This window comes from Prionailurus viverrinus, chromosome B1, assembly GCF_022837055.1.
Source record: "Prionailurus viverrinus isolate Anna chromosome B1, UM_Priviv_1.0, whole genome shotgun sequence".
Classification (NCBI taxonomy): Eukaryota; Metazoa; Chordata; class Mammalia; order Carnivora; family Felidae; genus Prionailurus; species Prionailurus viverrinus.
In genome coordinates, this window is record NC_062564.1 from 43,081,015 (window position 1) to 43,108,023 (window position 27,009).

Genomic DNA, 27,009 nt, shown 5'->3' on the forward strand with positions numbered 1-27,009 from the left:
CCAGAGGAATAGTGTAAGCCCTGCCATGCCAGGCCCCTAAAGTTGGGAGTTTTAAAACTCAGCCTGCTTGCCTGAAATAGAACACATATGCACTGTACTCCTGGGTGGACAAATGCCCTGAACGCAGTCAGGGTGAAGGCAGGGATCTGATGAATGCCTGGTACACACAAGCGGAGCTTGTTTGCTCTTCTGGGAGGGTTTCCCAGACAGTAGCAGGCATGAATTCACTTCTCCAGATTGAGGGAAGTGGCTGGTGCCACTTCTTTCCACTGTCCCTCAGCATAAACTAATTTCAATAAGCAACACAGTGCCAAAAGTGACTGCTTAAACTGCTTATACCAAGCCTCACCCCCTGCATTCTGTAGGTGCTGCTTTTCTAGATCAGGTGTGCCTGAGAACCAGAGTAGCTGATCCCTCCCCTAGGAGATTAGCACAAACTCCTAGCACATACCATATATACTGACCTTAGAACTTGGCATAACTTCAGTTCTAGTGGAAATAGCATTAGGTCTCTTTTAACAAGCAGAAAAGAGCACAACTAGTTACAACTCATCACACTCTAGACAAGGTCCAAACACTCTACACTGCAGACAAGGAAAAATCTGCAGAGGACTGACTTGAGGGAAAGAACAGCCAAAACACAGCAGCAGAGTTGACACAGCATACCAGAGACACACCCTGAAGTGGCAGATCATGGACAGTAGATGACTTCTTCTTTATAAAGCCATTACTCTCAGGAGCAGAAAATATAACAGGATTTCCTAACACGCAGAAGACAGAGACCTAGATAAAATCCAAGATGGAGGAATTCATCCCAAAAGAAAGAACGAGAAAAGGTCATGGCCAGGGATATAATTGAAACAAATAAGTAATATGTCTGATAAAGAATTTGAAACAACAATCAAGGATACTAGCTGGGTTTGAGAAAAGACACCAGAGAGTCCCTTACTGCATAGGTAAAAGACCTAAAAAACTAGTCAGACCTAAATAAAAAATGCTATAACTGAAATGTGAAAATGACTTGTAATTACTATAAGGATGGAAGAAGCAAAGGAATGAATAAATGATATAGAAGATAAAATTTGGAGGGGCGGGGAATGAAGCTGAAAAGAAAAAGGAAAGAAAAATATTGAATCACAAATATTGCCATAGGTTCCTCAGTGACTCCATAAAGCATAATAACATTTGCATCATAGGAGCCCAGAAGAAGAGAGGGAAGTGAGGCAGAAGGTTTATTTGAGCAAAGTGTAGCTGAAAACTTCCCTAATCCGGGAAAGGAAACAGACATCCAAATCCAGGAGGCACAGAGAACTCCCATCAAAATCAACAAAAGCAAGCCAACACCAAGACATATTGTAGTTAAATTTGCACAATATAGAGATAAAGAAAAAAATCCTAACAGCAGCAAGACAGAAGTCCTTAACTTACAAGGGAACACAAATAAGGTTAGCAGCAGATCACTCCACAAAAATGTGGCAGACAAGAAAGGAATGGCATGATATATTTAATGTGCTGAATGGGAAAAATCTGCACCCACGACTATTCTATCCAGCAAGGCTATCATTCAGAACAAAAAGAGAGATAAAGAGTTTCCCACACAAAGACTAAACAGGTGTATGACCACTAAACTTACCCTGCAAAAAATATTAAATGAGACTCTTTGAATGGGAAAGAAAGACCAAGAGCAACAAACACCAGAAAGAAACAGAGAAAATCTCCAGAAACAATTACTTTACTAGTAATACAATGGCATTAAATTGATATCTATCAATAATCACTCTGAATATAAATTGATTAAATTGTCTAATCAAAAGACATAAAGTTTCAGAGTGGATAAAAAAACAAGACACATCTATATGCTGCCTACAAGAGACTCATTTTAAACCTAAAGATATTTGCAGATTGAAATTGAGGGAATGGAGAATGGTTTATCATGCTAATGGAATCAAAAGATATCCAAAATATCTTTATCTTATCTTTGGATATCCAAAGATATCCAAAATAGATTTTAAACTGAACCTGTATTGAAAGATGAATAAGGGCATTCTATAATAACAAAGGGGTCTATCCAACAAGATCAATAAATTGTCAATATATATGACCCCAACTTGGAAACTCTAATATATTTAAAACAACTAATAACATACATAAAGGAACTCATTGATAATAATACAATAGTAATAGAGTACTCTAACACCCCACTTATATCAATGGACAGATCAAGTGGAAAATCAACACGGAAACAATGGCTTTGAATTACACAAAGGATCAGATGTACTTAACAAATATCAGAACATTTTATCCGAAACTAGCAGAATACACATTCTTTTCAAAAGCACATGGAACATTCTCCAGAATAGATCACATACTAGGTCACAAATCAGACCTCAACAAGTACAAAAAGATTGACATTGTAGCATGTATATTTTCAGACCACAATTTCATAAAACTTGAAATCAACCACAATAAAAAATTTGGAAAGACCACAAATACATGGAGGTTAAAGAACATCCTACTAAATAATGAATGGGACAACTAGGAAATCAAAGAAGAAATCTAAAAATACATGGAAACAAAAATTAAAAAATTGTGGTCCAAAACTTTTGGAATGCAGTAAAAGCAGTCCTAAGAGGGAAGTATAGAGCAATAAAGGTCTACCTCAAGAAACAAGAAGCATCTCATATACACAACCTAACCTTACACCTAAAAGGGCTAGGTAAAGAACAACAAATAAACCCTAATACTAGCAGAAGAGAAATAATAAAGATTAGAATGAAAATAAATTATATATAAACAAATAAACAACAACAACAATAAAAACCAGGAGAACAAATCAATGAAACCAGGAGTTGGTTCCATGAAAGAATTAATAAAATTGATAACCTCCTAGACAGACTTATAAAAAAAGAAAGATAAAGGACTCAAATAAATAAAATCATGAATGAGAGAGATCTTAAACAACACTACAGAAATACAAGCAATTATAAGAGAACATTATGAAAAATTATATGTCAAAAAATTGGGCAATCTGGAAGAAATTGATAAATTCCTAAAAACATATAAACTACCAAAATGGAAACAGGAAGAAGTAGAAAATTCGAACAGATCCACAACCAGCAAAGAATTTGAATCAGTAATAAAAAATTTCCCAACAAACAAATGTCCAGGGCCAAATGGCTTCCCAGGGCAATTCTACCAAACATTTAAAGATGAGTTAATATTAAACTCAAAGTACCCATTCTTCTCAAACTGTTCCAAAAAATACAAACAGAAGGAAAATTTACAAACTCATTCTACAAGGCCAGTAGTATGTTGATCCCAAAACCAAAGACCTCACTAAAAGAGAATTACAGGCCTGTACCCCTGACGAATGGATGCAAAACATCTCAACAAAATACTAGCAAATTGAATAGAACAGTACATTAAAAGAATCATTCAAGTGGTATTTATTCCTGGGCTGCAAGTGTTGTTCATATTCACAAATCAATCAACATGATACATCACATTAATAAAAGAAAGGATAGGAACCATATGATCCTCTCAATACATACAGAAAAAGATAAAAGATTTATACTCTGAAAACTATAGAACACTTATGAAAGAAGTTGAAAGGACACAAAGAAATGGAAAAACATACCATGCTTATGGATTGAGAGAACAACTATTGTTAAAATGTCTATACTACCCAAAGCAATCTACACATTTAATGCAATTCCCATCAAAATATCACCAGCATTTCTCACAGAGCTAGAACAAACAATCTTAAAATTTGTATGGAACCCCAAAAGACCCTGAATACCAAAAGCCATTTTGAAAAAGAAAAGCAAACCTGGAGACGTCACTATTCTGGACTTCCAGATATATTACGAAGCTGTAATTATCAAGGCAGCATGGTATTGGCACAAAACACAAAACAAAAAAAAACAACAAACAACAACAACAACAAAAACAGATGTACAGATCAATGGAACAACATAGAAAACTCAGAAATGGACCCACAACTATACGATCAACTCATCGTCAAGGAAGCAAGAAAAATTATTCAATGGAAAAAAGTCAGTCTCTTCAACAAATGGTGCTGGGAAAACCGAACAACAACATGCAAAATAACAAAACTAAACCACTTTCTTACATACACAAAAATAAATTCAAAATGAATGAAAGATCTAAATGTGAGACAGGAAACCATCAAAATCCTAGAGTAGAATATAGGCAGCAACCTCTTTGACCTCGGCCATAGACTTCCTACTATGTAGGTCTCTGGAAGCAAGGGAAACAAAGGCAAAAATGAACTATTGGGACTTGATCAAGATAAAAACTTCATCACAGTGAAGGAAACAACCAACAAAACTAAAACACAAACTTTGAAATGGGAGAAGATATTTTCAAACAACATTATCTGATAAAGGGTTAGTACCAAAACCTATAAACAACTTATCAGATCAACAAAACACAAAACAATCCAGTTAAGAAATGGGTAGAACACATGAATAGACATTCTTCCAAAGAATACATCCAGATGGCTAACAGACACCTGAAAAGATACTAACATACCGATCATCAGGGAAATACAAATCAAAACCGTGATAAGACACCACCTCACATCTGTCAGGAAAAAAAGGAAACACTCTCACACTATTGGTGGGAATGCAAACTGGTGCAGCTACTCTGGAAAACAGTATGGAGTTTCTTCAAAAAGTTAAAAATGCAACTACCCTATGATTCCACATAAAACCACAGGTGTTTACCCAAAGGGTACAAAAATACTGATTTGAAGAGGCAAATGCAACCTGATGTTTATAGCAGCATTATCAATAATCGCCAATTATGGAAACTGCCCAAATTGTCCATTGACTGATGACTGGATAAAGAAGATGTGGTATATATACAATGGAATATTACTCAAACATAAAAAAAAAAAAAGAATGAAATCTTGCCACTTGCAACAATTTGGATACAGTTAGAGTATATTAGGCCAAGCGAAGTAATTCAGTCAGAGAAAGACAAACACCATATGATTTCATTCATATGTAGAATTTAAGAAATGAAACAAATGAACATGGGGGAAAGGCCAACCAAGAAACATACTTAACTATAGAGAACAAATGGAGGGTTGCTGGAGGAGAGGACAGTGGAGGGGGTGGGCTAAATGGGAGACATGTGTGATGGGTATTAAGAAGAGCACTGTTTGTGATGAACAACAGGTATTACATGTAAGTAATGAATCACTAAATTCTACTCCTCAAACTAATATTACACTATATGTTAACTAACTGGAATTTAAAATAAGACTTGAAAAATATAAAAATAAAAAATAAACATTGGAGGACAGAACCTCAATTGTTTTTCTTCGACATATCACTCCTACAAATATTGGCTGCTAATGATTTTTCCAGAAAAGGGTCAGGCAATGATTATCCCAACAAAGTGTGGAGGATAAGAAAGGGATCTTCTTTGATTGCTTCTCCCATGATCCACATACTTTCTAGTAAATGATGGCATTTCCCTCCACTTGGTAGCTAACCTGCTTTAAAAGAGACTGAGTTATGTTCTATTTTTTGCTCATCATTTAAGGTCCTGCTCCATGAGAGGATCTTATGATTTTCAGTTTTGAAAGTGACTAGGTAAATCAGTCTAATTCAAGCTCATGAGACTAGGTAATGATGTGTCATAAATATAAGCTGCCTTTCCCAAACTGTGATTTATGAATTGTAAAGATGAAATTTGTGTCACCATTTGATTGGTTCAATTCTTTATGTCTTCACTTGTGTTTTGAAAATCAATTTAAAGAGTGTTTTTTTTAAAGTTTTATTTAGATTCTAGCTAGTTAACAGATAGTGTAAAATTAGTTTCAGGTGTACAATTTAGTGGTTCAACACTTACACACAACACCCGTTGCTCATCACAATAGGTGCACTCCTTAATCCTCAGAAGGCCAGTTCTGTATGTCAGAATAACCACAGCATTAGGACATAGAGGCAAAAACATGCCAATTTTAAATACACCAAGATTTGCTGCTTAAATAATGCCAATTAGGACATTCAATTCTGTTATTCTTCACCTATGCCCCATGAAGCATTTTAAGGCAATTGATAAATGGTTTCAAAAGTTTAATTTTAATCTTGTTCATAATTTTGTTATACTTGTAAGTAGTCAAAATCTAACCTTGAAATTAAAATCAATCAATGATTAGATACTGAGTACATGAAAAATTCATGAGCCTTTTATAACACTGCTTTAGCTTCCTAAAAACTCACAAGAAGAAAATTATAAAAATTTTATATTATTAAGTTCAATAAGAACTTCTTATAGTTCAAGAATTTGTAATAAGCAGCAAGGACAAAGATCCCTCATATCATTTGCAAATGTTAATATACATAGAAATAATAAAATAAAGAATATTTAACTATATATTAATCTAAATAGCATTCTATTTATACATCTGAGCCAAACAAATTAAACCATACCATACCAGAGCAACACCGCCTCCATACTGGTTATCACACATCTTCCCTTGAAAGGTTGCACCAACATAATTTGGTTTTTCTCTGTAACTTAAGGTTTAAAAAAAGATCATAATCATATAATTTTGTAAAACTTAGCACAACTACTATTAAGTTTGCCTAATAAATTTTTTGTCTTGCATATTTATATTATAAATTTGTAAATATTTCCACCTAACATAGGGTAACAAAGCTTGGAAGTGACTAAATGTATCTGCTTCTTTTTTAAAAAATGAAATACAATTTAAAGGCAGATAATAGAATGTTATTTTCATATTGAATTTTTAGAAAATAAGATTCTTCTTTATGTAGTATTTCTTAAAAAATAAATAATTCCTAGTGTATCAAAATAATAAAAATAAAATCCCTTACAATTAGGAAGCGTAAGCAATACAATTGATAAGTTAAATGGACAGAGACACCTTATGGACTGAAGTTTCTCATTAATCAGAATTAGGCAGCCAGAGTTGCGCAAATGGCATATTTGTGGGACAGAAAATAATTTAAATTATTATAATTTTTTAAATATGTATATATTATTTTGATATAGTATAGTAACATATTATATATATCCTAAATATTGATAAGAGAAGAACAAAGTACTTATTAAATAGGAGGGTCTTATATTTTTGTAAATGCAGAACAATGTAAATATGGTATATTAGAGATTAAAATATACAGTAGTGCCTCCATAATCTTGGGATTTTTTGTTATCCTATGCAAATAAAGCCTAAAAAGAAGACCTAATAACTACATTCATCATTTATGTTTCTTCAGATAGATATTGTTACTATTTCAAGGATAGTTAGGGAATTTAATGATATGTTATACACTCTAAGAAAGCAATGATAACAATATTGAAGGAGTGAGTTTTAACTACAAAAAATAAATAGAATGATTGACATCAATAATTCTGCTATAAAAACCTGTGTTTTGAAAAATAATATGCACATGATAGTGTATGTTAGGAAAAAATGACACATTTCCCCTAAAGGCCTGTTAACTGACAGAAATTAGGTCTAATATAGGTATGTTTTCTTTGTATAAGATTTAGTAAAGCTAAGATATGCTTACACAAGTAAAAATGCCACATCATGTGGACGCAAAACAAGATAAGATCTTTTCCACTTTAAAAATCTGTGTAATAATTCATTAGCATCTCCAGTTACTGGGATTTTATTTTCATCTATCCAAAGTTCCAATGAAGACAGAATTATTGTAATATTAAATGACGTAAAAATCTAAAAAAGAAGACATAAAGAAAATATGCTCAAATATTATGGTTTAAATAGATTTGGGGATTTATCTATAACAATAAACACTACACTGATGACAAATATTAAATGACAGAACTGCTAAGCATGGATTGGATCTTATAGAGTATAAAACAAGTAATAATTAACATTTTGAAATGCTTGTACTTAAGCAAGCCCCATGTGAAGTGCTTTATCAATTTAATAATTACCATAACCTGGGGCACCTGGGTGGCTCAGTTGGTTAAGGGTCTGACTTCGGCTCAGGTCATGATCTTGTGGTTCATGAGTTCGAGCCCTGCATTGGGCTCTGCTGATAACGTGAAGCCTGGAGCTTGCTTAGGATTCTGTGTCTCCCTGTCTCTGTCCCTCCACCTCTCATGCTCTCTCTCTCTCTCTCAAAAGTAAATAAACATTTAAAAAATAATTACCATAACTTAATTAGGTATGTATATAAATTTTTATTCTTATTCTTATTCCTACTCAGAAAACTGAAACTTAAAATGTTATATTATTTGTCCTATTTCATATATCATGTGTTTTCAGACAGTGCCATAAAATAAAATGTATAGGAATTGTTTAAGCAACAGAAGCAAATAGAAAAGAATTAAAAGCAAAAACTTACAGCATTGGTCAGTCCAATCAACTGGAAGATTTTTTGAGTGACAACAATAGTATCAGAACCCATATGATTGTACTGAAAAATATAAGAAATTGTTTAAATTATGAATTTATTAGTTTTTAAGCATTATTAAACTTACAAACTTTTATTAATATTCCTAATGAACACAGATGCAAAAAAATCCTCAAAAAATATAGGCAGACTGAATTCAACAGCATATTAAAATGAAATACACTATGATCAGTAGGGATTTATTCCATGAATGCTAGAATGGTTCAACATCTGCAAATCAGTCAATATGATACACTACATAAACAAAATGAAGGACACAAATCACATGTTCAGATGATGAAGAATCATCAGTAGATGCAGAAGAAGGCATTTTGACAAATTTCAGCATCCTTTCATAATGAAAACTCTCGCCAAAGTGGGAATGGAGAGAATGTACATCAACGTAATAAAAGCTATATATGACAAGCCTATAACTGACATTATACTCACCTGGGAAAATCTGAAAACATTTAGTCTAAGATCAGGAACAAGACCAGGATGCCCACTCTCATCATTTTTATTTAACCATAGTATCAAAAATCCTACTCAGAGCAACTAGGTAAGAAAAAAAATGTCATCCAAATTGGAAAGGAAGAAGTGAATTATCACTATTTGTAGATCACGTGATGTGATACATAGATAACCCTAAAGACTGCATGCACACAAAAAAAGTTAGAACTAATTTTTAAAATTCAGTGAAGTTGCAGGATAAAAAAGTCACTATGGAAAAATTTGTTTTTCTATACACTAATAACAAACAATCAGAAAGAAAAATTATGAAAACAATTCCATCTGTATTTGTATCAGAAGGAATCAAATGCCTGGAAATAAGTTTAAACAAGGAGGTAAAAGATCTGTACATTGAAAACTGTAAGATAATGATAAAAGAAAGACACACAAAAATAGAAATATATATCATGTTCATGAATTAGAAGAATTAGCCTTGTAAAGATGTTCATACTACCCAAAGCAATATACAGCTTCAATGTAATGCCTATAAAATTTCCAATGGCATTTTTCACAGAAATAGAACACAGTCTTGAAATTTGTGTGGACCCACAAAAGACCCTAAATAGCCGAAACAAATTTGAAAAGAATAAAGCTGGTGGCATCATGCTCCCTGATTTCAAAATATAATACAAAGCTATAGTAATCAAAGCAGTATGATATTGCCATTAAAACAGACAGCTGGGGTGCCTGTGTGGATCATTCACAGACACATATGGTGCCTAGGTGGATTAGTCGATTGAGCATCCGACTTCAGCTCAAGTCGTGATCTCCCGGTTCCTGAGTTCAAGCCCCACGTCAGGCTGTGTGCTGACAGCTCAGAGCCTGGAGCCTACTTCAGATTCTGTCTCCATCTCTCTCTCTGCCCCTCCCTGCTCTCATGCACTGTTTCTCTCACTCTCTCTGTCTCTCTGTCTCTCTCTCTCTCTCTCAAATATAAACATAAAATTTTTTTTAAATAAAATAAAACAGACACATAAATCAATGGAATAGAACAGATAGCTCAGAAATAAATCCATGCCTTATAGTCAGTTAATTTATCATAAAGGAGTCAATAATACACAATGTATGAAAACAATCAATCAATAATGTTCTCTTCAATCAATAATGTTAAGAAAACCACATAGCACATCCAAGCATGAAACTGGACCACTATCTTATGTCATACAAAAAATATAACTTATAATGAATTAAAGACTTTAATGTAAGACCTGAAACCATAAAACTCCTAAAAGACAACATACCAGTAATTTTTTTCATATCAAGTGGTAATGACTTTTTGAATTTGACATCTAAAGTAAAGGCAAACAAGGGCACCTGGGTGGCTCAGTCAGTTAAGCGTCCGACTTTGGCTCAAATCATTTTCTCTTAGTTCATGAATTCGAGTCCTGTGTCAGGCTCTGTGCTGACAGCTCAGAGCCTGGAGCCTGCTTCAGATCCTGTGTCTCCTTCTGCTCCTCCCCCCCCGCCCCTGCTCCCTCTGTCTCTCTCTGCTCCTCCCCCGCTCACAGTTTGTCTCTGTCTGTCTCTCAAAAAATAAACATTAAAAAAAATTAAAGGCAACAAAAACAAAACTAAGCAAGAGGGACTACATCATTCTAAAAAGGCCATGCACAGCAAAAGAAAGCATGAACAAAATGAAAAGGCAACCTACCAAATGGGAAAAGACATAATGGGTTAATATACAAAATATAAAAACAACTCATACGAGTCAATAAAAAAGCAAATAATCCAATTAAAAAATGGGCCAGAAGATATGAATAGACACTTTCCCTAAGAAAATATACAGATGACCAAGAAGCATGTGAAAAGGTACTCAACATCAATAACCATCAGGAGAATCTAAATCAAAACCACAATGAGGTATCACTCACACCAATTAGAATAGTTGTTTTAAGTAAGACAAGAAATAGCAAGTGTTGACAAGGATGTGTAGGAAAAGGAGCCCTTGTGGACTGTTGGTTGGAATGTAAACAGCTACTGTGGAAAACAGTAAGGAGTTTCCCCCAAAAATTAAAGATGGAGCTGCCATATGATCTAACTGTGCCACTTTTGGACTTTTGTCCAAGTAAAATAAAAACACTAACTCAAAAAATAGAAATGCACCCCCAGATTCCTAGTATTTATAATAGCCTATTATTTATAATAGCCAAGACATTAAAGCAATCTAAGTGTTCATAAACAGATGGGGAAGGAATATATGGTACATGTGTGCAATGGAATATTATTCAGGCATAAAAAAAGAAGAAAATCTTGCCATCTGTGAAAACATGGATGCACTTTGAAGGCATTTGATTAAGTGAAATAAATCAGTCAGTGGAAGGTAAATACTGAATTATCTCACTTATAAGTGGAATCTAAAAACAAAACAAAACAAAACAAAACAAAAACCAAACTCACAGATATAGAAAAAAGATTGATGGCCTCCAGAGGTGGGGTATAAGGAGTGGGAGAATGGGCGAAGTTGATCACTTGGCACAAACTTCCAGTTATACCATAAGTAAGTCCTGAGGATTAATGTACAACATCATGACTATAGTTAATTAAACTGTATTGCATATTTGAAAGTTGCTAAAAGAGTAGATCATAAAAATTCTCATTACAAAAAAGTGTAACTATGTGTGGTGGTCATTTTTCAATACATATTTTGCAAATACTGAGTCATTATGCCATACACCTGCAACTAATATAATGTTACATGGCAATTATATCTCAATTTGAAATAAGACACTACAAATAAGATATGTTTTACTATCAAATAAATAATTATTGAGAGAAAATCTTAGTTTTAAACTATAAGATTTAAGTGGTGCCTGGGTGGCTCAGTGGGTGAAGCAACCAGCTTCTGCTCAGGTCATGATCTTGTGGTTCCTGAGTTTGAGCCCCGCATTGGGCTCTGTGCTGACTGCTCAGAGCCTGGAGCCTGCTTCAGATTCTGTGTCTCTGTCTCATTCTGTCCCTTCCCTGCTCTCTCTCTCTCTCTCTCTCTCTTCCCCAAAGATAAACATTAAATTATTTTAAATATAATACCTAAATGTGAAGAACAAAGATTATAGATTGAATACATGCATTCAGAACCATGCCTTCCTGAAACCTCATTTAAAAAATTAAAAGTGTTAAATTATTAAAAGCAATTAACAGAAAATTAAATTTTCAAAAGCACAAATGAAAGAAACAAAACACAAAATTTGAAAACTGAAGAACAAGTAAGTGATAAATAAGCAGATTTAAGAAATTTAAGTGAAACACCAGTGCAGCAATCTAATTCACCTTGAAGACTCTAAAATACTGAGATTGGCTACATAAGTTTTTCTTCAAGAGAAATTGGCACTAAGAGCAGGAAGATTGACTTTAAAGTTTGTTTAAGAAGTAGTTAAGGCTAAGGGCACCTGGGTGGCTCAGTCAGTTAAGCGACCGACTTCAGCTCAGGTCATGATCTTGTGGTCCATGAGTTCAAGCCTCACGCCAGACCCTGTGCTGACAGCTCAGAATCTGGACCCTGCTTCGGATTCCGCCTCCCTGTCTCTCTGCCCGCTTCCCTGCTTGCGCTGTTTCTCTCAAAAATAAATAAATATTTCTTTAAAAAATAGGTAGTTAAGGCTAGAAGAACCTCCAGAATGGCCTTATGAGAAAAGATAATCCAAGAATGTTATATATTGAATGATTCCATTTATATTCCATTTTGGAAATTAAAAATATGGACACGGAGAACAGAGTAGTTGTTTTCAGAGATGAAAGAAGTGGGTGTGGCTCTGAAAAGGCCACACAACAGATCCTCATATTCATATTATTCTGTTTCTTGACTATGTATGTCAATATCGTAGATGTAATATTGTACTATAATATTTTAAGATGCTACAAATTGGAAAAAATAAAGGGTACATGGGATCTCTATATATTCTTTTTATTTTAATTATATTTTATTCAGTAAAAAAGAAAACCAACACTATCGGTGATAAATAGTCATAAACAACACAAATCAACAAACACACAGAAATAAATTAAGGTGAACAATCAATAATTCAAGCACTTTATGCCAACATTTGAGATAACAAAGCTATGGTATGTTTCAATTCCAAATTTAGAAGCTCACTCATGTGCAATTAATAAAGAAGACTAAGAGTATAATTTTTGGATAGCAGCTAGGGCAGAAACAACATCAAAGAAATTAAGAGAGTAGTTGTTTAAAAGTGTGTTAAAATTAGGATAGGGCAAAATCACAGATTTTGCAGGATTGAATAAAAGAACAGGATGGTTTGAGATACTCAAGAGTAAAAACTTCAGAATAAAAGTTTTTGTTTGGAGGCAATGGCTCTACCACAATGATCTCTATGTATTCTTACAATGGCATATGAGTAAACAATTATTTCTCATAAAAAGATAATTTTTAAAACATTAAAAACTAGAAAATATGCACTTATGTCAAAAAGAGATAATAGAGGAGGAACAAAGAGTTATGAAACAGAAAAAGTCAAAATGGCAAATATACATACAAACATACAAATAATGACATTAACAATGAAAAAAATCACTTAAAGGGCACAGAATAAAAATGAAAAAATCACTTAAAGGGTGAGACAGAACATCACACCTGCTCGAATGGCTGTTATCAAAAAGACAAGAGATAAGAAATGCTAGCTAGGATATGGTAAAAATGTAATTGTCCATCAATGGATGAATGGATAAAGAAGTTGTGAGATGTACACACACACACACACACACACACACACACACACACCCCACACACACATTGGAATATTATTTGGCCATAAAAAGAATGAATTTTTTCCATTTGTGACAACATATATGGACCTTAAGGACATTATGTCAAGTGAATTAATAAGTGAACTAAGTCATACAGAGAAAAATAGATACCTAAGATCTCATTTACATGTGGAGTTTAAAAAAAAAAAGTTCATAGATACTGAGAAAAAATTGGGAGATTTCCAGAAGAGAGGGTGAGGGATGGGCAAAATGAGTTAAGAGTATCAAAAGGCATAAACGTCCATTTATAAAATAGTAAGTTATGGGGATGTAATGTATAGTATGTATAGCTAATAATATCTGCATATCTGAAAGTTCCTAATAAAATAGATCTTAAAAGTTCACATCATAGGAAAAAACATTTTGGAACCGTATGCTGCAGATGTTAACTAGACCTATGGTGGTGGCCCTTTTACAGTATATACAAATACTGAATCATTATGTTATATACCTATAACTAATACAATGTCATATGTCAATTATACCTCAATTAATTAAAAAAAGATAAAAGAAAAACTAATCAAAAATCTTAAGCAGGAGATTGATACAATTTTGATTTATGTTTTTAAAAGGTAAAAAGTTGGCTAAAATGAACAAATCAGGAGACTATAGCTGCTGGAGAGGATGTGGAGAAAGGGGAACCCTCTTGTACTGTTGGTGGGAATGCAAACTGGTGCAGCCTCTATGGAAAACAGTGTGGAAGTTCTTCAAAAAATTAAAAATAGATCTACCCTATGACCCAGAAATAGCACTGCTAGGAAATTACCCAAGGGATACAGGAGTGCTGATGCATAGGGGCACTTGTACCCCAGTGTTTATAGCAGCACTTTCAGCAATAGCCAAAGTATGAAAAGAGCCTAAATGTCCATCAACTGATGAATGGATAAAGAAATTGTGGTTTATATACACCATGGAGTACTACATGGCAATGAGAAAGAATGAAATATGGCCTTTTGTAGCAATGTGGATGGAACTGGAGAGTGTTATGCTAAGTGAAATAAGTCATACAGAGAAAGACAGATACCATATGTTTTCACTCTTATGTGGATCCTGAGAAACTTAACAGAAGACCATGGGGGAGGGGAAGAAAAAAAAAGTTAGAGAGGGAGGGAGCCAAAGCGTAAGAGATTCTTAAAAACTGAGAACAAACAGGGTTGATGCGGGGTGGGGGAGGGGAAAGTGGGTGATGGATATTGAGGAGGACACCTGTTGGGATGAGCACTGGGTGTTGTATGGAAACCAATTTGACAATAAATTTCATATTTAAAAAAAAAGGTAAAAAGGTCCTAGCCTCATTAGATTTTTGGTATTAACTCCTTTGTTTCTATAAGATGAATTAGGAACTTTCTGAACAGTTTAGAAAGTAGTTCTCAGGTTTTGGTACGTGTCAGAATCACCTGGAAAATGAACAAAGAATATACAAACTGAGGTTTGTTGAAGGACAGCAGGGTGTGTGTCGCTGGTTTTATCACCAAGTTTCCTGAGTGATTCTTATTCATACCAAAGTTTGAAACCACTAGATTAGAATCTAATCATCAGTTACATAAAATTTAGATAAAATGTGGCTGTGAGCTCATAAGCTCCTGATGAAATTTTTAATCTTAGTCTTTTAATCGTCTTTAGGTTTCTTCTGTGTTAATTGATCTATTTAACAAAACTATAAAACAACCATAGTTATTAATGTAAAAGCAAAAATTATAAATATTAGTCGATAGATTCCAGAAATATATCAAAGAATAATATGTGATGATGAAGCAGAGTAGTTTTCCAGTAAACTAGTGTGCAACATCAATAAAATATGTAAACATTATCCATTACATCAACAAACTGCAGGAGAAAACCTGCATAACAGATGTAATAATAGATGCTGAGAAGCATTGGATAAAATTTGCCAGCAATTCCTATCAAATGCTTCAAAGTAGTATTATTAGTTCTTTGAATGAAATAGTTAATTTAGAAAGGTAGAAATAAATTTTGCATTATAATTAATTTGGGGGATAAAAATAGGAATAAAAATGAGATTGGTCAGGTTAAAGACAGAATATTAAGAGAGGAATTGGGACCAGTAAATACAAACAAATATTTCAAGAAGTGTTATAAATTAAAGAAAGATATTGGTGTGTTAGCTAAAAGAAGAGAAACTGTTAACTGTTTTGTTTTTAATATAGAATAACATGTATTTCTGATGAAAATGATAATGCGAGCTTGGTTTTTTATTGTCACATCCTTGAGTGGGTGAGTGGTAATGTACACAGAGTTCTAATGTTAGATTGGAGCACCATTTCATTCTTACTAACATCAAGGAAAGTAGAGAATATTATTTCAAATTCCAAGTTCAATATTTGATAAAATGACAAAAGTTTGTGGACTTTCTCCCCTGATTTGTTCTATTTTGTCTGTGAAATATGAGTCAGCAAAGTAACCAATCAGAAGTGGAAAGGCATGATGAAGTTTGGAGATTTATGAAATTAAAGTGACAGCATTCGCTATTGTGTATTCCTTCTAGTTGTAAACAGATTACTTGTTCATTTCAATTTAACCAGGTTCGAGGCTTTTCCAGGGAGACCATTAAAGGGAAAAAATGGCAAGTGAGTTGAAGATGTTTGCAAAGGAGTGACAATAATGCAATAATGGGGAACCATAATATACATGGTTTGTAAGGAAGAGTGGAGTACATTTTGGAGGTTAATGCAGCAGTGATATAATTAATGGATAAAAATCTTGGTGGCATAAAATAATGAAGACTGGAAATGAGGAAAGAGATTGGTGTACAAAAAAAAACATAGTCTAAGATTGTAATGCTTGAATATTAGAGTATGGAAGAGTGATATTATAGTAGCAGTCAATTATAATGTATAATTATAGAAGCTGATGGCTGAGGCAGGTTGATGAATAGCATTATTGAAGTATAAAAGTCAAGGAAATGAAAAAAGAATTGAAATGAACATTTTAGTAAACATTAAAATTATGATTCAAGTGTTATTAGAAAGTGGGCAGTGACCAACGTGCTAAATTTTCAGGCAAAAAGCAGGGAAAATGCAAATTGCTTTACATTATTTCTGTTCCTGTATCATGGCACTTTGGAGTGTAGCAAAGTATAACTTTCTACCCCTTGAATTAGAGGCTGGACATTGTTACTCTTTTTGGATGTCTTTAGCAATCATGATATAAGGAAAGGCTTATAAATCACTTACAACTTGAATGTTGTCCATTCTTGCGGTTTTGAATGACCTTGTCAATGCTACTAGCATTTTAAACAACCCCCCAAAAAATAAAAATAAAAAACTATAGGACTTTTTTCACACTGACAAGTCACCATGTGCAGCAGAGATTAAACATACCAGCTAAGACACCTGTAGATCAGCCAAACTCATGTATAATTAGTACCTTGCTGAAGACAGATAAGTGATACCAGTATAGCAAGAGAAAATCTTGCTGAGATCAGAATAAATTTTAAAATTGTGAGCTGAATAAATAGTTGGAGTTTTTTTTTTTTAACTACTAAATTTTTTGGAGTACCTTGTTATGCAACAAAGGCAAACCAATGCACAAAAAGTGATTTAAGAATATATTAATAACAAGAAATAAAAATAAGAATATATGAAAATATCTAACTTACAGACAGTGAAATAAAATACCTAGCAAATGTGTAAAACCTATAGAAAGAAGAGTTCATAAATTACTGGGGAATTAAAGAAATAATTACATCAGGACTTCTGAGATGGTGAAATGATGATCTCTGTGGATCCTTTCCATGATAAGCAATGATAAAACAAAATTGTCAAAAAACATTTCAAGGGGCGCCTGGGTGGCGCAGTCGGTTAAGCGGCCGACTTCAGCCAGGTCACGATCTCACGGTCTTGTGAGTTCGAGCCCCGCGTCGGGCTCTGGGCTGATGGCTCAGAGCCTGGAGCCTGTTTCCGATTCTGTGTCTCCCTCTCTCTCTGCCCTTCCCCCGTTCATGCTCTGTCTCTCTCTGTCCCAAAAATAAATAAACGTTGAAAAAAAAATTTAAAAAAAAAAAAAAAAAAAAAAAAACATTTCAAGATTCTAGTAATTGACCAAGGCCATACAAAAATATTAGAAGAATTTATTAAAGAAAAACTGCTAACCTGATGTTGAAAATAGTGAGAATATGTTGCATCTTACCTGAAGCTGTCCCCATCCCCATCTCAAGTTCTGTTGTGTAGTTATTCTACCATGGTTGGTCAAAACATATAAGTCATCAGAGGAAGATGACCTGATCTGGAGCAGAGAAAAGGCAAAATGCCCTGGGTGCATGCCCAGATACATTGCCCAAAACAGTAGTAATCTCTGTGGCAAATGAACATTAAAAGTCATTATGATAGCTAAAATGGGGTGTGCTTCTCCTAGCTTCTGAAAAAGTTCTCAGAAGGCTATCTGGAAATCTAACACGGATGTGGAGGGAATGCAACAGCCAACATATACAACAAATATGCTGCATCATATATTCTTGATAGTCTGAAATATTCCATGCATACACAACTACAAGGTATCATTCAGGCTCAGGAGACACTGAAAGAGATCCAAAATATCCACAACATCATAGATAAACCTAAGACATTACTCACTACCAAAAGAGATATGAGAAAGTCCCATGGAATTTAAAACCTCCCTGACTTAAAAGACTGTCTAAATATTGAATACTATTCCCAACCCAGAGATAAATCCAGAATGGAACACTTACTAGCTCAATTGTTGGAGGACAGCCTCTTCCTAATAATTGGCTGGCTGGCCACTAAGATATGCTCACCCAAGATACAAACAAACAAACAAAAACAAACAAACAAATAAAAACCCTAGGGAACCTGACCTAAAAATAAAAACAAGAAAAAATAGTAGGTACAAACATCTATGTGCTGCCTGCAAGAGACTAACTTTAGACCTAAAGACATCTACAGATTGAGACCGAGAGAATGGAGAAACAGTTATCGTACAAATGGGTGTCAAAAGAAAGCCAGAGTAGCAATATTTATATCAGACAAAATAGACATTAAAACAAAGACTGTAACAAGAGATAAAGGGAATTGTATAATCATAAAGGGGACAATAAAACACTAAGTTACAACAATTGTAAATATTTATGCCCCCAACATAAACACCCAAATATATAAAACAATTAATAACAAACATAAAGGTACTCGTTGATAATAATACAATAATAGCATGGGACTTAAAAACCCTACCCATATCAACAGATAGATTATCTAAACAGAAAATCAACAAAGAAACAATAGCTTTGAATGACACACTGGACCAGATGGACTTAATAGATATATTCAGAATATGCCATCCCAAAACAGCATAATACAAAATCTTTTCAGGTGCACATGAAACATCATCCAGAATATATCACATATTCTATTACAAATCAGGCCTCAGCAAATACAAAAAGACTGAATCATACTATGTACTTTTTATGACCACATGCTATTAAATGAAGTCAAGCACAAGAAAAAAATTGGAAAAACCACAAACGCATGGAGATTAAAAAACATGCTAATGAACGGGTCAACAAGGAAAATACATGGAAACAAATGATAATGAAAATGCAAGAGTCCAAAACTTTTGGGATGCAGCAAACATGGTCCTAAGAGGAAAGTATTTACCAATGCAGGCCTACCCTAAGAAGCAAGAAATTTTTCAAATAAACAAACTAACTTTACACCAAAAGGAGCTAGAAAAAGAATAACAAATGAGGCCTAAAGCCAGTAGAAAGAAGAAAATAGTAAAGATTAAAGCAGAAGTAAATTATATAGAAACTGGGAAAAAAAAAACAGAACAATGAAACCAGGAGCTGGTTCTTTAAAAAAATTTATAAAAGTAATAGATCTCTAGTGAGACTTATCAAAAAGAGAGAGAGTGACAAACAGACAGACATAGAAAAAGGAACCAAATAAATAAAATAACAAATGAGAGAGGAAAAATAACAACTAACACCACAGAAATACAAACAATTATAACAGAATATTATGAAAAACTATATGTCAACAAATTGGACAACCTGGAAGACATTGATAAATTCCAAGACATATATATTACCAAAATGAAAACAAGAGAAATAGAAGACTTGAACAGAACAATAACCAGCAAAGATACTGAGTCAATATTGAAAAATCTCCCAATAAACAAAAGCCCAGGGCCAAATAGCTTCATAGGCAAATTCTACCAATTTGGATGAGTTAATACCTATTCTCAAACTATTCTAAAAAATACAGGAGGAAGGAAAATTTTCAAACTCATTCTATGAGGCCAGCATTACCCTGATATCAAAACCAGACAAAAACTCCACTAAAAAAGAGAACTACAGGCCAACATCCCTGATGAAAACAGGTGCAATAACTCTCAATAAAATACTAGCAAACTGAATCCAGAAATACATTTAAAAAAACCAATCACCACAATTGTGGGATTTATTCCTGTGTTGCAAGGGTGTTTCAATATTTGCAAATCAATTAACGTGATATGCCACATTAATAAAAGAAGGATAAGAATCATATTATTACTTCACTAGATGTAGAAAAATCATCTGAAGACATCTATTCATGATAAAAACTCTCAACAAAGTAGGCTTGGAGGAAACATACCTCAGCATAATCAAGGCCATTTGTGAAAAATCCACAGCTAATATCTTTTATGAGGAAAAAATGTTCCTATGGTCAGGAACAAGACAGGGATGTCCACTCTCACCACTGTTATTTATCATAGTACTAGAAGACCTTGCCTCAGCAATCAGACAACAAAAAGAAATAATAACCATCCAAATCAGCAAGGAGGAAGTCAAAATTTAACTATTTGCAAATAACATGATACTCTGTATAGAAAAGTCTAAAAAACTTCATCAAAAAAATTCCTAGAACTGATACATGAATTCAGTAAAGTCCCAGGATACAAAATCAATGTATGGAAATTTGTTGCATTCCTATACACCAATAATTAAGCAGCAGAAAGAGAAATTAAGGAGTTATTCCCATTTATAATTGCTCCAAATCCAATAAGATACCTAGGAATAAACCTCACCAAAGAAGTGTAAGACCTGTACTCTGAAAACTATAAAATAGTTAATAAAAGAAATTGAAGAGGATATAAAGAAATAGAAAGAGGTTCCATACTCATGGATTGGAAGAACAAATATTGTTAAAAAGTCTATAGTATACAAAGCAATCTACACGTTTAATGTAATCCTTATCAAAATACCAACAGAATTTTTCACAGAAATAGAACAAACAATCCTAAAACCTGTATGGAACCACAAAAGACCTTGCATAGTCAAAGCAATCATGAAAATGGAAAGCAAAGCTGGAGGCATCACAATTCCAGCATCACAATCATAGCTTCAAGTTATGTTATAAAACTGTAGTGATTAAGACAGTGTGGTACTGGCACAAAAACAGACACATAGATCAATAGAACAGAATAGGGTGTCCAGAAATAAACTCACAACTTCACAACTTAATCTTCAACAAAGCAGGAAAGAATATCCAATGGGGAAAAAAGTCTCTTCAACAAATGCTGTTGGGAAAACAGAACAGCAACATGCAAAAGAATGAAACTGGACCACTTTCTTATACCATACACAAAAAATAAATTCAAAATGGATTAAAGACCTAAATGTGAGACCTGAAACCATAAAAATCCTAGAGAAGAATATAGGCAGTAACCTCTTTGACACTGACCACAGCAACTTCTTTCTCAATATGTCTCCTGAGGCTGGGTAAACAAAAGCAAAAATAAACTATGGGACTACATAAAAATTAAAAGCCTCTGCACAGTGAAAGAAACAATCAACAAAACTATAAGGCAAGTTATGGAATGGGAGAAGATATGCAAAAAAAAGTAGTACCCAAAATCTATAAAGAACTTATAAAACTCAGCACCAAAATAAAAAAAAATGAATAATACAATTTAAAAATGGTCAGAAGATATGAATAGATATTTTTCAAGAAGACATCCAGATGGCCAACAGACAAATGAAAAGATGCTCAGCATCATTGATCATCAGGAGACACATCAAAACTGCACTGAAATATCATCTTACACCTATCAGAATGGCTGAAATCAACAACACAAGAAATAACAGGTGTTGGTGAGGATATGGAAAAAGGAGAACCCTCTTGCACTGTAGGTGGAAATACAAACCAGTGCAGCCACTCTGGAAAAAAGTATGGAGATTCCTCAAAAAGTTAAAAATAAAAAACTGTAGGCAATCCAGCAAATGCACCATGAGGTATTTACCCAAAGAATAAAAGTAATAATTCAAAGAGATACATGCATTATCTACAATGGCCAAACTATGGGAACAGCCCAAATGTCCATCAACTGATGAATGACACAATGGAATATCACTCGGCCATAAAAAAAGAATGATATGTTGCTATCTGCAATGATATGATGGAGCTCTCATTACGCTAAGGAAAATAAGTCAAAGAAAAACAAATACCACATGATTTCACTCATATGTGTAATTTTTGAAACAAACCAAATGAGCACAGGGATAAAAAAAGAAAGAGAGAGGCCAAACAAACTATAGAGAAAAAACTGATGGTTACCAGAGTAGAAGTGGGTAGGGAATGGGTTAAATAGGTGATGTGGATTAAGGAGTGAACTTGTGATGAGCATCGGGTGTTGTATGAAGTGTTGAATCACTCTTGAAGTTAATATTACCCTGTATGTTAACTGGAATTTAAATAGAAACTTTATGAAAAGTAAAATAAAGTATACTGAAACAGCTAAGGGAAAAGAATGAACTGAAGGAAATTTAAAAAAAGGAACATGATATATGAAAAAAAATGAGAAAAATAACAAGGATATAGAAATTATTTTAAATTTGAAACAAATTCTGGAGTAGAATAATACAATAAATAAATTGAAAATTCATTAGAAGGGGTCAACAGTAGATTTGAAGAGACATATGAAGGAATCAACAGACTCAAGGGTAGGATAATTGAAATTACTAAGAACCAAAGAGGGGGATAAAGGGGGACTTATACCACTGTGCAGAATAATATATGAATTGTGGAATCCCTGAAAAAGAATAGAGATTATTTTTGAAGAAACAATGACCAAAAAGTTCCCAAATTTGATAAAATACATGAACCTACAAATCCTGGACTCAAACAACACTAAGAAGCATAAATCCAAAAACAAACCACAAGACACATTATAATCAAAGACATTGTAATCAAACTGTCAAACCTAAAGACAAATATAGAATACGGAAAGCAGCAAGACAGAAGTAATTAATCACATAGAAGGGATGATAAGATTATCAGTCATTTTCTTCATCAGAAACCTCAGAGGTCAGAAGACATTAGGATAATATATTTAAAGTGTCAAATGCAAAATGGTACAGTCACTGTAGTAGAAATTCTGGCATTTTCTTACAAAATGAGGCAAATTCTTACACATGTTCTAGAAATAATACTCCTTGGTATTTACCGAAAGTAGTCATAACTTATATCCACACAAAAACCTGCACATAGATGTTTTTAGCAGTTTGGTTTACAATTTTGAAAGCTTGGAAGCAACCAAGATATCCTTCAGTACGTGAGTGACTAAATAAACTGTGGTGTATCCAGGCAATAGAATTTTATTCAGTGCTGAAAAGAAATGAGCTATTAAGCCAGGAAAAGGCATGCAGCAAAGTTTAAAACATACACTGTATGTTTCAATTACATGACACTCTGAAAAAGCAAAACTTTGGGGTCAGTAAAAAGGTCAGGCATTGCCAAGCATTAGAGAAATAGAAAGGATAAATACAAATTATAAATAAAAATTACTAAGAAACTATTCTAAAGGTAGCAATTATTTTTATTTATATTATTTATATAAAATTAAGAATAAGTTTATAGATATTTTATTTTCTTTTTTTTTAGATATTTTATTTTCAATTTACTGATAGTAGTAACTTAAAATACATTAAAGCAGCGATAAAGCAAAAATTGTCATTTATTGTCATTTGTTAAAAATTTATTCCAACTTTTTTATAAACCTTCATTGCTAAAATAAATGGATGTAAAATAAATTAAAATATACTTACCAAATTTTTTTCAACTACAACATGCATTTCTATATACTGAGAGAACTCTGAGAGTGGCTGAAAAAAATCCACAAACTTTACATCAAAATTGAAGAATTACTTAAATATTTTAATATTTATCACTACGTCATGAATTCGATGTCGCCAAATCTGATTTATATATAAAAAATAGAACCAGATAATATAAGCAAAACTTGGCATCACTGACTCATTTTCAGAAATCTTGCCTTTGTCATATCTTTTCTACCTGATCAAATATTTATTTAAAAAAATTTTTTTAATCCTTATTTATTTTTGAAAGAGAGACAGAGTGTGAGCAGGGGAGGAGCAGAGAGGGAGGGAGACACAGAATCTGAAACAGGCTCCAGGCTCTGAGCTGTCAGCACAGAGCCCGATGCGGGGCTCGAACTCACAAACCATGAGATCATAACCTGAGATGAAGTTGGACGCTCAACCGACTGAGCCACCCAGGCACCCCTACCTGATCAAATATTTAATTCACTCAAGGAAAACTTTCCTCTAATTCCATTGTCCATATTCTCATTGGTACTTGTCTATTCATCTTATTTTCTCTGTTTCTATTTCTCAATTGACTTCCCAATACAAGATGTATGTGTTTAATTGATTAAAAATCCTATTATACAGTAGTATGTGGTACTATGTTATTTTTTCTATATCCCTGAAAGGTGAGGACACATCTGTGTTTAGAGGAGTGGGATTTCATTTAAAGGATAAAGTTAACTTTTGTATAATTTACCTCAGAAAAATGCTAGCCAACAGAGAATCAAAATAACTAATACTCTTAAATTGGATCATAGAAATCTCAAGATGTATATTCTGGGTATGATGTGATCCACATAGATCATAGTAATTAAATTAGGCATAAATGTGAAGCCTAATGGTGTTTCAAGTCTGGCTTATTTTTATGCGACTCAGATTGTTTCCCAAACATGGGGATACAATAATAATTGTTATAATTACTACCAATAAAATGTTATTTATTTTCATCAGTTTTTATGAAGGAGAAATGCACTGGGGAAAACATGTAAGACAGACATTGCAAGCACTTTAAGACTACAGTGTGGATAATTCAAAATATTTTGTTACTAAAATAGCATATCATCTACAGGCACAGGAAAATATTTAGAAGTAGAAAAGGAGGACCAAATTTCAGAAATTGAGGAAAATGTTATCATGCTCATTTTAGTGTGTGCTTTTTCTTCTTTACACTGATATTTAATCCCTTGAAAGTTCAAAACCATTTCATTTTCATTAAAATGCTCTCCTTAATGTATAAAAAAGAGAATTAAAGAGGAACAACAAATCTGGTATTTAGTGGAAATCAGAAAAGTGACAGTTATATGACTTTAAAGGGAAAAAAAAGTTGAGAAAGGTCAGAAAGACACATTTAGAGATGATTGACTACTCACTTTAAGTTCCCCCTCACCTTAAAATTCTTTCTTGGCCCAAGTCTTGGAGATTTAACGGTTTCATTTTAAAAATGCAAGTGAAATCCCCTTATTGTCTAACTGGTTTCTTACTATTACTTCCAAAATTAAGCACCAAATATTGCAAAGAAGTTTTGCTTACAGAACTTTATCATTTTATTAAAGTCCCTAAACAAGAAATGACACTACCTTACCTGAGGATAAAAGTAAACATTTAAATTATTTGAGAGAAAAAATACATTAATGGATTGAGTGATTAAAATCTATTTGTTTTAAGGAAAATAAGTGTTGGCTAACATTCACTGAAATAATCCTTGATCACTGTCTTCTTTGAGATTGAGATTGGTAATATTTAGTTAACAAAAATTTATTTACTCATTTATAGAACAATAAGCTTTCATGCAGAAAAAAATACATAGTCCGTTCTGGCCAAATAAAAGTTCAATACAAAGTTGCATAAATTAATGCCAGGAATTGTTATGTGTTGGAAAAGTTGATAACTTGATAGCTTTGAAAGCAGATAACTTGATTTCAAAAGACCTCTAAAGTTATTTTATTTGATAAGAGAAAGTAGCCATATACAGAGATAAATTTCTTAGTTACGTGTTACATAAAGATGATTCCAACTGCAGGAAAGTTTGCTTTGGTCAAGTAAATATTAAAGAATTGGATCTAAGCAAGAAAATCACATAACACCTCCAGATGATCCAATTCCAATATAGATGGATTAAAGATTTAAGTTTAAAAGATATCAAAGGTCATTGGTATGAATATTCAGGGAGGGACATGAAGATAAAATTTGAGAGACAGATACAAACTTACAAACTTACTTAGATATATAGATGATAGATATACATAAATAAGTAGATAGATAATGTGTGTTTGTGTATTTTAACTTGAGCGATCATTAAGTCCAATATGGGATAACTCAGGAAGAAATTTAGAAAGAAAGTGGGAGATCTGTAAATTACAGCAGACAAATCCATGGAAAGGTACATGACAAATAAAAATCTGAAACCTAACACAGGAAATATAGGTACCTAGAATGTGAGTATATCTATAAGGAAAAGTCAGAAAACATGGGATAGAATGAAAAACAGGAGAGTTTTATCAGAGAGTAAAGTGAGTCATAAATTACCGGGATTTTTTATTGTATTTCACCATTAATATCATACTTAATGGCAAAAGACTGAATCCTTTCCTCCTAAGATTGGAACAAGACAAGGATATCTTTTCTCACCTATTCAACATTATACTTGAGGTGTTAACTAGGGCAGTTAGGCAATGAAAAATAAATGAAAGGTATCCTACTTGCAAAGGAAGAACATAAACTGTCTTTATTGAAGATAACATAACCTTATACATAGAAAACTACAAAAAGCTCAGTAAGAAACCAATAAGCAATTTAAACAAGTTTGCAGGATACAAAATCAGTATATATAAATCAACAATTTCCAAACACTAATAGTTAGAAACATAACTTTGAAATAAAAATTAAAATTTCAATAATATTTAAATAAAAAATGTAGAAATAAACTTAACAAAAATAGTTTTGATGACAACTTAGAAACTGAACTATACAAAACATTGCAAAAAGAAATTAAAAAACAAAAAGCTATTCAGTGTTCACAGATAGAGTCAGTATTATTAAATGGCAATATTTCAACATAACACCATCTGGTTCTTTAAGGGAATTGAAAATAAAATTTAAAATGTATTTGGAAATGAATACTACCCTGAATAGCCAAAACAATGTCATAAAAGAACATCTCTGAAGAGTGTACACTTACTAATTCCAAAA

General features: G+C 33.2%; 1 protein-coding gene across 9 annotated transcripts in view; it reads right to left on the reverse strand.

Annotated features, from left to right (window-relative positions):
• Positions 1–27,009, reverse strand: part of ADAM2 (ADAM metallopeptidase domain 2) — a 137,011-nt gene that overhangs the window by 80,933 nt on the left and 29,069 nt on the right. For 5 of the 9 annotated variants that reach the window (XR_007151574.1, XM_047856111.1, XM_047856118.1 and 2 more), the window contains 5 exons: positions 23,761–23,817; positions 17,850–17,945; positions 8,382–8,453; positions 7,578–7,744; positions 6,473–6,554 (listed from right to left, as the gene is read on the reverse strand). Coding sequence is in view for 8 of the 9 variants with exons in the window: in XM_047856111.1 (XP_047712067.1) it covers positions 6,473–6,554; positions 7,578–7,744; positions 8,382–8,453; positions 17,850–17,945; positions 23,761–23,817 (474 nt within the window). In the remaining variant the exon portion in view is untranslated. The remainder of the gene's footprint in view (positions 1–6,472; positions 6,555–7,577; positions 7,745–8,381; positions 8,454–17,849; positions 17,946–23,760; positions 23,818–27,009) is intronic. The other 4 variants (XM_047856113.1, XM_047856115.1, XM_047856114.1 and 1 more) reach the window with 2 other exon arrangements.